The 13212-nt window shown below is 43.9% G+C and overlaps 1 protein-coding gene across 5 annotated transcripts in view; it reads left to right on the forward strand.

Moving 5' to 3' along the window:
• Positions 1-13212, forward strand: part of ALPK2 (alpha kinase 2) — a 115657-nt gene that overhangs the window by 8550 nt on the left and 93895 nt on the right. For 2 of the 5 annotated variants that reach the window (XM_072822337.1, XM_072822327.1), the window contains 3 exons: positions 2327-2377; positions 6353-6480; positions 9651-9768. In XM_072822337.1, coding sequence (XP_072678438.1) covers positions 6372-6480; positions 9651-9768 — 227 coding nt within the window. In that variant the 5' untranslated portion in view covers positions 2327-2377; positions 6353-6371. Of the gene's footprint in view, positions 1-1381; positions 1507-2326; positions 2378-6352; positions 6481-9650; positions 9769-13212 lie in introns of those variants that run through there. The other 3 variants (XM_072822321.1, XM_072822363.1, XM_072822347.1) reach the window with 2 other exon arrangements.

The following is a 13212-nucleotide window of genomic DNA, read 5'->3' on the forward strand; positions in this document are numbered from 1 at the left end:
GCATGTAGCAGGATGTAGTTTTATTGGAGACACACTTGTAAGTGTAAAAAACTCCAGCCTAGCTCAATGTCATCAACACAAGAACACACAGATTAAGCCTGGTATTGCCATACTAGGCAATATTGATATCATTGAGCAGCATTTAAAAAATGATGTAGCCTTTAATGGATTGGATTGGCAATCCATAACAAGCCAACGGTTATTACTAAGTAAGATAAGCCAACTGCCTGGGAAGTATACACAATTTAATGCCATGCATGCCACAAAATTATATATAAACACACATATGAGATACACATAAATGGATAGAAAGTATATAGATATAACAAAATATAAATGTTATGTAAATGTATACATATTTAGATGCTGATATACATACATGGATAGAAAAATGCCTGAAAGTACAGCAAATCTTTCCTCTTTTTAAAAAAAATATTTTATTTATTTATTCATGAGAGACACACAGAGAGGCAGAGACACAGGCAGAGGGAGAAGCAGGCTCCATGCAGGGAGCCCGACATGGGACTCGATCCTGGGTCTCCAGGATCACGCCCTGGGCTGAAGGTGGTGCTACACTGCTGAGCCACCTGGGCTGCCCCACAAATCCTTCCTCTTGAGAAGGTATTGAGATGGAGGGATAGGCATGAGGGAAACTTTGCCTTTATATGTGTTTTTACAAATACATGTAACCTATGCATTTAGAATCTGTATAATTAAAGGCAAGCCAATTTTTTTTTTTAAAGGAAATGACTTGTTCTGGACCCCACAGCTAAAAGAAACAAAATAAAGTCATGCAAATCTTGTGCTCTTTCCAGTTAACATGTTACCTCTCCATGTCTGTGAACACCACCAGAGCCCCCTCTGCTTATATCAGTAATTCAATATTGGTTGTCCTCGTTTAGCGGAGAATGATAAATCTGTCTCCAAGGAGTCTAACCTTCAGAAAAGCCACGAAACATGAACCACAGCCTGACTTAACTGTCCTCTCTCCTTTATAGTCAGCACAGTCGTGGCTGGGACAGGCAGTGACTGAACCGTCTCTATGAGTCAAATAGCATGTTTGTAAGTGTTGTAACCTGTGGGACTTCACCGTCAGGAAGCAGTCACCTGGGGAGGAGTCAGAGATGACACATAAGGTTCCCAGTGTCACCCTAACTCTTCTTCTTGGCCGTTTGATATGTCCTTTCTTCCCTTTCTATCCATAGGGGTGGATCCTGGGAATGGGGATGGCAGGAGTCATGTCTTGAAATTACTATTACAGGTGAATGTTCCATGAGGAGAGATTTTTAGACATCTATTGGTGTATTGCTTAAAAAAATTATTGTGGTAACCCACAGCAGGAAAGGAAATTGATGAAACCAAGTGACGTCTTTCCTTAAAGCCTACTGATTACCACCTCGAAGACCAATTATGTGGCAGGTTCTCGTTAGGCCATTTATGTAAGGATTATTCTAATCCTTAGAACATTAGCATCATCTCCTTTTACAGATGAAGAACTTTGACCAGGTAAGTGGCAGAGACAGATGTAGATATGTCCCTTGCAAGTGACAAAGCCTGGGTTCGGTCCTCAGTCCTGTGATGTTTCCTGGATCAGGAGAATTTTCCAGATTCTAGAGCCCTTCCCCCCGCTAACTCCCCCCTCCCCCAATCATCTAAGTAAGTGTCCTAGGAATGTGGAGAGCCAGGGCAGTCAGTCTTGTGCCCCGACAGTTGCTCCCAAGAAGGGTTGAAGAATGGTGTAAAAAGGAGTGAATACTGACCCATGATGCAGCACAAATGGACCTTGGAAATGTCGCGCTAAGAGAAAGAAGCCAGTCACAAAGGACCACGTAGCATTTGATCCTGTTGATCTGAAATGTCCAGGATAGGCAAATCCACAGAAACAGAAAGTGGATTAGTGGTTGCTCGGGGCTGTGTGTGTAGCTTTGGGTGAAGGGACAGAAAGATGAGAACTTGAAAGCTAAGGAGTGTGGGATTCTTTTTGGGGAAATGAGACTATTCTAAAATTGATTGCGGTGATGGTCACACAACTCTGAATATATTGAAAGCCGCTGAATTGTACACTGTAAATGAATGAATTATATGGCATGTGAATTCTATCTCACTAAAGCTGTTAAAAAATGTTGCATATCTCTCAGCCTTGCTGCCAGTCAGATGGGCTAATGTTTTCAATCAAAGCCGCATTTAAAAAAATAATTAGTGCTAACATTTATCGGGCTCCTACTTTTGTGCCAGGTGCTGTACGAAGTGCTTTGCAAGCAGTAACTCGTTTAATCTTTATAACAACCTAGGAAGTATAGACCACTGTTTTGCCTTCATTTTACAGATGAGGAAGCTGAGGCACGGAGGGGTCGTGACACGCTTCTTGACAATGCTGGTAGGGAGTGCCGCCAGCGTGTGAAGCCAGGGTATCCGGCTCTGGATCTCCTAGCACCTGTGCCATGCTGCCGCTCAAAAACAATAAAGGGATGCGTTGGAACTAAGAGCTCTGACTCCTACTCCCTGCTTTTCTTGAGTTGTAAAACCTACTTACATGCTGTGTCCAACCAATATGCTACCTGGTGTATAAAATACGTAAAATTGCATGGTTCTCATTTTTGGAAAATTTGCCAGACCAGTAATAAATACTCCAAATATCTTTATTTGGAGGATGATTCTAAATCTCACTCTCTTTCTCTTGCCTTCCTTCCTTTTTCTTTTTCTTTCTTTTTCTCTTTCTTTTTTCTCTTTCTTTCTTTCTTTCTTTCTTCTTCTTTCTTTCTTTTTCCTTTCCTGCTTTCTTCTTCTCCTTTTCTTTCTTTTTCTTTCTTCCTTTTCTTTCTTTCCTTCTTTCTTTTTCTTCTTTTCTTTCTTTCTTTCTTTCTTTCTTTCTTTCTTTCTTTCTTTCTTTCTTTCTTCTTTCTTTCTCTTTCTTTTATTTCCTTCCTTCCTCCTTTCCTTTCCTTTCCTTTCCTTTCCTTTCCTTTCCTTTCCTTTCCTTTCCTTTCCTTTCCTTTCCTTTCCTCTTTCCTTTCCTCTCTCTTTCTGAAGCTGTACTTTGATATGTTTGCCAACCCTTGTTCTATATTTTATATTAAGTTAAAACAGCAGATGAGGTCACAAATACAACTTGCATTTTCAGTTCTGAAATACAGTAAAAAATTTAAAAGTGGACTTAGTCCATTCTTACTGCCTTTTGCTTACATTTAGCCCCAACAATGTTTGTTCAATAATACTGAGAAATATCAACTTTTATCTCAATTCCATAGCTCTAGCTCTCATCACCTGCTCAGACCTCTGAAATGGATGAGCAAATACTGACATTAACCGAAGAGCTGCTTCTTTCTGTGTGTATTTTCGGTGGGGGGAGGCACAGTACGTGGGGTGGGGAACATTTCTTCAGCAGTGAAAGAACAGCACGTTGCCATTCATTTTTCCTGGCTTCTGAGCACCGTGGGACCCACACTCATTCTGGCTTAGTCATCTATTCGTACAGTAATTCAGCCACACACACCAAGTCTTCTGTAAACTTCCTTGTGCAAAGTGGCTACCATAAAAGTTGCCCTTTGGAGTTATTTGTCTTTGAGATTTCTTTCAACCTAGTTGAGATAGTTTTTCCATTAGACATTTCTGTGACTGCTAAGTAAATAATAATGCAGGTCAAGTCTGGCCTTTTTATACTGATTGGAACCATCAACCACAAATGTACTTATTATGTAATCTGGAGTGCAGGTGTCTGTTTGACATCTTGCCAACAGAATTTCTTGCTGTTCTGTGCAACTAACTTACTATCTAGACTAAGAGGTGCTTATGATCTTTTAAATATAATACCTATTAATCAGGAACCCTGTGGGGCCCAATCTCTACAGGTTGCATTTAAAATGTCCTATAACTGGGGCACCTGGGTGGCTCAGTTGGTTAAGCAGCTGACTCTGGGTTTCAGCTGCTGTCATGATCTCAAAGTCGTGAGATCAATAAGTGGGGAGTCTGCTTGGGATTCTCTCTCCCTCTCCCTCCAGCTCTTGTGCGTGAGCTTTCTTTCTCTCTCTTTCAAATAAATAAATAAACAAATCTTAACAAATAAATAAATCCAGTAAAATGCCCTGTAACCTAAAATCACCAGAAATGCAATTCAAGTCTTGATTAAGGGGTGTCGAGAGGATCCAATTAACAAATGTAGAGCAAAACTTCTTAACATCCTCTTTTCCGTTTCTCTGGCTCAATCTTCTTTGCCCCAGTTCCCCGCAGCCCTGTGGGCTTCTCTCCCTGCCCTTGTGCTCTGTCTCAGACCTAAGCACTTACCTTCCTCTTTGATGCAAACCTACTATTTCTTCAGCTGTACAGCTCTCTCTCCCCGTTCTGTATGTTAGCTGAACCTCAGGTCAAAGCACAAAGTTGCTTTCTACACATTCTCCTGAAGAAAGGAAGGAAGTACATTCTCCTAAATTAATTGTTTTTACCCCCATACTCAGAGAGCTTGGGTGTTTCACTAAGCAGCAGTTGGGAGTGCTTTTTTGTTTTCAAGGACTAACCTTATTTCTAAACAGAACACCTTAAGATTAAGGAAATGCCCTGGGAACACCAAATGCTGAAGGAAAGGCCTCAAAGGGGAGGAAGCACTAGTGGCCATTGGTGAGCAGAATGTTCTCGGGGCCGTGTCCACCGGGCAGGGCCAGCCTCAGGATCCCACAGTGTGAGCCTCGCACAGGGCCCCATGCCCAGAAGGGCCCCAGCACTCAGTTTATGGCTCTGTTGTTGCCATCTCAAATAGCTCGATCATTTTTGAACAAGGAACCCCTCATTTTCTTTTCTTTTCTTTTTTTAAATTTTTTAATTTATTTATGGTAGTCACAGAGAGAGAGAGAGAGGGGCAGAGACACAGGCAGAGGGAGAAGCAGGCTCCATGCACCGGGAGCCCGACGTGGGACTCGATTCCGGGTCTCCAGGATCGCGCCCTGGGCCAAAGACAGGCGCTAAACCGCTGCGCCACCCAGGGATCCCGAACCCCTCATTTTCATCTTGAACCAGGCCCTGCACATTGGAGGAATTGGTTCTAAATAGTTAAGGTCCACCCATATGGAGTGGGATTTCCCCTTCGATGATACAGTTGTGACCATTAAGATACAGCCTAGAGCTTGGATCGCTCCTGCTTTTGGATGCTCAGCATCCCCAGAATCACCGTTTGCATGTCAAAGTGCGCCTCACCCCATCCATGCTAAATGTATCCCACTGTGGGATGTGCTTTCCCTTTCCTGAGCTTTGAGCATATGGGAACTGTTCACCAACATCCAGAGGAGTGGGAGCCTCCCGTTTGGATAGAGCAAAATGTTATTTACAAGCGCGGGGCTCTCCAAAGGATCATTTTGGCAGAGTGGTGCTAGCCTGTATCTGGAGGAAAGAGAGGATAGGGTCCTCTGGGTTCAGACAGACCTGGCTTCTTAGGGGTGTGTGGGTTGTGCACTGCGCAACTCCGGGGACACCTTGCACGCTAGCAGTGTCAGCCTACACAACCATGAAGGGCACCCCAGGACAGCAGCCACTTGGGCTGTGTGACCTTGAGCAACTTGTCGAATTTCTCTGAGATTCCACATGGGTAAGATTCCACATGGGTAAGATGTAGGAGGTGTTAATAACCATTCAGGGAATTTAAAAGAAATGAAATGAAATTACACACCTGGTGACTAATCAAGTGTTAAAAGCCTTCCAGTATCAATGAATACAGGCTTGCTCAAAACTGCCAGCCCATCCCCCGCCCTCCTGGGGGCGCTCGTCTGGGGGCTCAGAGGGAGCAGTACTTTCCCAATTTCAAAATACCTCCCACCTGGAGATTCCTTTGCATTTAATCAACTCTTTATTTGGACGCAAGCGTGGCTTGCACCCTTTTTGAGTGCAATGAGAAGACTTTAAGGACAGAAAGAAAGAGAAAAGAGAGATGGTAAAGCCGTGCTCTCTGTCTGGGGACCAGCTGCCTTGCAACCCACTGGGGTGCATGCTTCTGTACTGGGGCTGCCCTCCCTGGGGAAACTTGGCAGTGTCTGCAGATATTTTTGATTGCCACGACTTGGGGGAGGGCTGCGGCGTCTGGTGGGTGGAAGCCAGATGCTGCTAAGCATGCGACAGTGCACAGCACAGCCCCCACGACAAAGCATCTGGTCCCAGTGCCGGGCGTTGCGCAGGTGAGAAAACCTGCCCACGGGCTTCTTGCAACCTGCCCACCTGCCCACCTGCCCACCTGCCGAGGGCCACCGCCCAGCCTTCCGCAAGCCAGGGACACGCTGCGTTCCTTCTCTCCCCAAGAGCCACCACCAGCACTCCCGGGAAAGTCAGAGGAATCCCCCAACAAATGGTGATGTCAGGGATTTTTGTTTTTCAGATTCACGTGGCATGAAAGGATGACAGACTTGGGAGGGCCCCAGAGGCGCACACTTTGTTTTTTATCTACGTTACTTTCCCAGAAGGTTCCTGAGAAGTCAGACGCCGTGCTTCGCTGCATAATATCTGGTAACCCTCGGTGGCTAATGACCCTCTGCAATCTTCCTGGGGCCCAGGGTTTTAGGCTCACAAAGGCATTATTAAAAACATCATGGCCTGGCTAGCGTGGTCTGAGTGATCAGTGGAACAACTAAATCCTCTATGATTTTTTTCCCCCAATCTGGAGAATTTCTTCAAGTAGCTTCCTGGCCATATTTTTTTTTAATATTTTATTTATTTATTCATGATAGTCACACACACAGAGAGAGAGAGAGAGAGAGAGAGGCAGAGACACAGGCAGAGGGAGATGCAGGCTCCATGCACCGGGAGCCCGACGTGGGATTCGATCCCAGGTCTCCAGGATCGCGCCCTGGGCCAAAGGCAGGCACCAAACCGCTGTGCCACCCAGAGATCCCTGTGGCCATATTTTAATGATCCTTTTCACTTCACATTGTGGTTCTTGGTTAGGCGATTCCCACACTGGTTGTTTTTTCAAATAATACACTCTTAATTTCCTGTGTACGTAGGAATGGGATGATTGACTTTACTTCAGATGACTTGATGAAATCTTCCCTCACTCTTTCCCTGACATTCCCAAACTGGCTAAATGCATCTCCCGCTGCTCGCCTTCTTCAGGTGTGCTAGTCAACAGTAAAGAGGGCAAAACCAAGGCTGAGGATGCCCAATGGAGAGAAGCAGGAGACTGGAACTCCCCCTGGACTGGAGAGTAAATAGCCCAGACCTGGCCCCCTAATAGGTACCCCCAGTAGTAAGGAGGATTTATTATTAAAAGGAAATAGTAGAAGCAAAATAGTAGGGTAGGGAAGTAGTATCTTGTACCTTGTGGGTTTTCTTTCTTGGATTATGTCTCTTCCTTCAAAGACAGAGGCACCGGTGGTCTTCCCTGAGGGTACCTAGAAAACTCTTCTCCCCTGAGCTCACTTTTTCTAGGGAAGAGGAGAGGAGCCAGCTTCTGAAATGGCCACGATTCCTTAGCCAAAGTCGTAATAAAATCTCTTCTCTGGTCTGGGTGCTGGAGTGTATGACTGTGCGCTTAGCTCCTTTGAGGCCAGAGCCAAGCCCCCATCTTTCTCGGTGTTTGTCCATCATTGAACCTTCAGAGGAGGGACAGGCACAAGTCTACACTGAGCCTTCATACTGGGGCTCCCATGTCTCCTCAGGAAGCCCCAGTGTTGGGACATACACGAAACTTGCCTACCAGTCCCCACACCCATTAGCCGGATGCTTGTGAAACATTCTGGAGGTGGCTCTCAATATGTGACCTGCAGGTAGGCTTCAAAAACAAGGGAGGATTTTCGGGTGAGGTTTCCAGCAAGTGGAGGGAGAAAAGAAAACCACCCACAAGGTATAAGATACCACTTCCCTGTGTAAGTCTCATTTCTGGCTGATTATTCAGATCTATACTGCACAGAAGGAAAAAACCCGTCAGCCATTAAGAAACTGCGGGCATCAACCAGCCCTGATCAGTGTGAATAAGAAAACTGGGGTCCAAGCGATTAGAATGAGTTCCCCATACCTTAGGTACCGTCTTTAAAAAAAAAAAACCACACACAACTATGCATAAAAATAGGAGCAACTCGATACTTCCTGGGAAGGAATCTAGTAAATTTGACTAGATGATTTTAGGGGGATGCAAAGCTGCTAAGAACAAGCCGAAATGAATTATGATCAGCAGCATCCTTGACGATTTTTCAGGGAAGCTCATTTTTGGTGGTTTAGTCATTTGCCTGGAAGGGACTCCACCAAGCCACTGGTAAAGAAGGATGTGTCCTTGCACGCAGGCCTGTCTGCTCCTGGTTCCGCGGACCGATTAGTCAGGCCCCTGCCTAAAGAGAGAGAGGCAAGGAGTGATAGCCACAGTGGCCACCAAGCACATTGGTGGAGTTAGCACAGAGGTAGCCTGGCTGGGAGGCCCCAGATCAGACAAGACATGGGGAGAGAGGCAGGGCCTCTGAGCACCCTCAGGTCCTGTCCATGGTGCAGATCTCAGAAGCGCATCCAGCACTTCCCGTAGTGATCTCTGGGGCCGCTCACCAAAAATCCTGTGATGAATTAAACAGAAACACAAGAAGGATGGATCTAGAAAGTGTTTTGTTTCTCAATATTGGGCTTTTCCTCTGATCACATGGCACATTTTGGTATGTTTTCAATGAAACAGAGGCTAAGGGGAAAGCTCACTGGGACACACTGGAAACCTTCCTTCGGCTGTAACATGGGGTAGAAAAATCCCAAGAGGTGATCTGGGGTTTTGCCAGATGAGTCCATTGGCATCACATCTGGTTAATGATCACAAGGGCACGATGGGCTCCTTCTGAGGGAGAAGGCGTAGGGCAGTGTCTGTGATGGCGCCAGCCAGGTATGCACAGACCCAGCCTGGGAAACACACATCCTGGACTCCTTCATCCTTAGGAGATGGCATTTTGCTCCTGCACTTCGTTCTTCCCTCTTCTGTGCCATTACAGTTAAAGTACAATTTTCCAAAGGTCAAGCGACTTCCCTGCAAATGTGAAATGAACATTTCAATGGTTTCATTCAATCTTTAAGTAGAGAGGGAACCGGAAAGTAGGAAGTCCTGGTCAAAGAACATTTGAGGAACTATTTATTTATGGGCAACTTGATAAAAGAATGTTAGGATAAGATTGCTGATCCAGGTAAAATACTGGTTAATGTCCTATAGGGCAATAAACCATGACTTACAGAGTTATTTTTTTCAGCCAGGCAGAGATCATTTACATCTCCACTGGATAAAAATTTACCAGTTTACATGTAGCTTCACTAAATCTGGGAATTTTAATCAGTAGTAATCTTCGAATTAAACAGAGTACATTCCTCTAGATGGACCTTTGTCCCCCTATGACACTGAAAGAAGATCCTATCCACATTTTTGCCTCATATCCATGTTTTAGATAATTTTTCTTAATAGCTCCTTGAGATTAGGGAGAGGATCCTTCATTTTGGATGCCTCACCCCCACCCCAGCATCACATCATCTTAGGCATGTAGCATGCTCGTTAGTGCTTATTGAGTGATGCATTTGAATCCAGGAGAGGGCATTCCCCAACCGAGATACTTCATCATGCTCATCCCTATTGCTTATTACCCATTCTTGTTCATAGCTTTATGATTTTTTTTCTGAAAATACTTAATCCAATAAGAACATTCTTATGTCTTCATTATCAGGTCAACCCAAGCCAGAGGTAACTTGGTATAAGAATGGCCGAGCCATCGAGGAGTGTGGCATTGTTTCCAGTTATGAATTCTTCCAGAATCAGTATATTCATGTGTTACATCTCTATCGGTAAGTAAATGTGCCTCTGTGGACTGTTTAGCAAGGCCCCTGCATTATGTCATGTGCGGGTTGATGTCGGGGAAGGCCAAAAGATTGGCTCCTATTTGCTTTTCGTACTCCCATGTTAGATGCTATGAGCAGACGTCAGCCAAGGCATCCAGCTGAACTCTGTCTGGTAACTGTTCACACTCCTCTAAATTGCTGCCATTGATGGAATTACAGCTTTATCTAGACTTTTATTCAAGGTGGTCCGGGCATTTTCCTTCATTAAATGAGCTCTTCATTTAACCTTGTTCTCTCTGGAAAGTCAAGAAATGCAACAGGGTTTTGGCACCGTCACCCAACGTTTCTTGCGTAACAACGGAAGGAAGGAGGAGTGGCTGGCCATGATCCCATAGCACACTGGTGACGGCAGAAGGCTGGAAACCATGACTTCTGGCTTGATTTTAGGAAGTAGTATGGTCCAGTACAATGGTTTCTATTCTTTTTTGTTTCCCCAAGAACTATTTGTTTGATGAAATCAGGAAGCTCCACATATGAAGTAGAAAATATAAGAACTGCTTCGGTTGAAAGTGGGTGGACAGTCTGCATGCTCTTAGTCCTCTGTGCTACAGAACTGGTCAGATGGTCCTTACGGGGACTCTGAGGAGCCCCAGGTCTGCAGAGCAAGGTATGAAAATGACCAGTAGGCATGCGCATGTGCAATAGCCTTGGATCTGAGAATAACAGAGTAAGAATGGGGTTTGAATTCTGGCTCTACTATTTTCTGGCTGTTTGACCATAGCCAGGTATTTAATTGTTCCAAGACTGAATTTCTTTATCTGCAAAATAAAAGGATTGCTGAGAGAATTGAATAATATTACGCTTGTAAAGTTCTTGCTGTGTAGTAGTTGTTCAATAAACACTAGCTTTCTCATTTTTCTATCCATTCTTTTGTATCAAAATATGATCAGAGAACTCTTTATCATGGTTGAAATTCTTAACTGGCTTACAGAATATCTAACTTGATAGTCAAGATGCTCATTTATTCATCCACTATTTAATTCATTTTTTAAATATTTTATTTATTTATTTATTTGAGAGGGAGAGAAAGTGTGCAAGTGGAGGGAAGGGTAGGGGGAGAGGGAGACGCAGAACATCTCAAGCAGACTCCACACTGAGCACAGAGCCCAATGTGGAGCTCAAACTCACCACCCTAAGATCATGACATGAGTCAAAACCAAGAGTCAGACACTTAACCGACTGAGCCACCCAAGTGTCCCCATTTACTATTTAATTCTTTAAACAATATTCATCAAGCAGCTATTATATGGCAGTCATGTTGCATAATGCTAGAGGTAGAGATGAACAACATAAACATTGTCCATGCTCTCATCAAACTTTGAGTCTAGTACAGAAGATAAATGGTGAACAAATCATGCCATTCCCTCCCCTGCTCCCCAGTATACCTGAAGCCAGCCCAGGTGCCACTTGCCACCCTCATCCATGGAGTAGACATTCCTGCCTCTTCACTCTAATTTTGTCAAGGCCTTCCCCTCCTTTCTCTTCATCCTGTTCAACTTAGAATCCATCTCTATAGTTCACAGTAATTCTAGTTACGGCTCTGTCTAGCCTCGACATTCTCTTCTCTTTTGCATGGACACCTCTTTGGTGCTTATTTATTGCTTAGGATTGACAGTTCAGTGGACTGTAGGCCTCCTTGGGGTAGGAACAGTCTCTGTTTCACACTAATGCATCCCCTAGGACCTAGTAAAGTGCAACATAAATATTTACTAAGAGGATGGGTGTGTGGATGGTTTTATATATACCATAAATATATATGATGTTAATTTAGATCGACATTGGCAAACTTTTTCTAGAAAGAACCAGATAGTAAATATTTTAGGTTTTGAAGGCCAGATGATCTGTCACAACTACTCAACGACACCATAGTAGTATAAAAGCAGCCATAGACTGTATATATATATATATATATATATATATATATATATATATATATATATATATATATTAAGCATGGCTGTGTTCCAATGAAACCATTTACAGAAACAGGTAGGGGACCAGTTTGGTCAATGGGCTATAGTTTGCTAATCCCTGGTCTAGATGGTAAGATCCTTGAGTATCTACATACTGTACTCTTTGTATGTTTTCCATTCTTCCCTTTGTCCCTCTGAGCACTCAATCCATATTCCTTGATTAATTTTAGTCTCACACTTAGCTAAAATATTATACTCACTTTTTTTAGCCAGGAGAGAGGCTTAATGAGTGTTCTTTGACTGATGGAATGCCACTTAAGAATTGAGGTTTGTTATCTACGTTATTTGCTGTTTATACAAGACCAGAAATGTAGGCACAACCAGTGTTTGTGGGGTAAGGGAGCTAAGGGATGGAGGAATGAGAAGACCATGATGAAGCCCAGGGGCAGGTGGGCAGGTTAAAATGGGAAGAGAAATTTATGAAGACAACTTGAGCTGTGGGCGGGGCACGGAGTCCTCATTCTCATCCCAGAAGTCCAGCAGGTTTACTGTAACAACTAAAGACCCGAGTTGAAGAAATGTATTCTTTCCAAACTCTTGTTTTGCCATTTTGAAAAGTAGCCTCTGGGAAAGGCATTCAGTCCTGGTACAAGGAAGATTGATGGGGCAATACGATATCAGATGCAGTTGTATTTTTCTGCTTAGGAATGTGCTAGGTACTAATGATCTTTTGAAAACTCTGACTTTTTAACACCAGTAAAGTTCTGAACCATAGCTGCCCATGAGCATCCCCCAAGATACTTTTAAAACCCTGTAATGCTTGGCCTTCAACTTTGACTAATTCACTCTGGACCCCAGGTGATTCCAATGTAATTGCCCAAGGTGAAAAATTCTTATTTATTTATTTATTTATTTATTTATTTATTTATTTATTCATTCATTCATTCATTCATTTATTTAATCTTTACACCCAACGTGGGGCTCAAACTCACAACTCTGAGATCAAGAGTTGTATGCTTGGAGACGCCTGGGTGGCTCAGCTGTTGAGCATCTGCCTTTGGCTCAGGGTGTGGTCCCAGGATCCAGGATCAGGTCCCCGCATAGGGTTCCCTGCAGGGAGCCTGCTTCTCCCTCTGCCTGTGTCTCTGCCTGTCTCTCTCTGTGTCTCTCATGAATAAATGGATAAAATCTTTGAAAAAAAAAAAAAAAGAGTTGATGTTCTTCCAACTGAACCAGCCAGGTGCCCCAAGATGAAAAATTCTTTGCATCCTAAAACATTCACCTGCCAGTGTAGTTTGACTTCTACCAGTGTGTTAAATGCTGCTTAGGCAAATGAATGGTATTTTGTGCAAATGTCCTCCAAAGATTAAAGGCTGGTTGTCAGGGGCAGCCCGGGTGGCTTCCCGGTTTAGCGCCGCCTTTGTCCCAGGGCATGATCCTGGAAACCTGGGATCGAGTCCCACATCAGGCTCCCTGC

The sequence above is a fragment of the Canis lupus genome, chromosome 1 (genome assembly GCF_048164855.1).
Source record: "Canis lupus baileyi chromosome 1, mCanLup2.hap1, whole genome shotgun sequence".
NCBI lineage: Eukaryota > Metazoa > Chordata > Mammalia > Carnivora > Canidae > Canis > Canis lupus.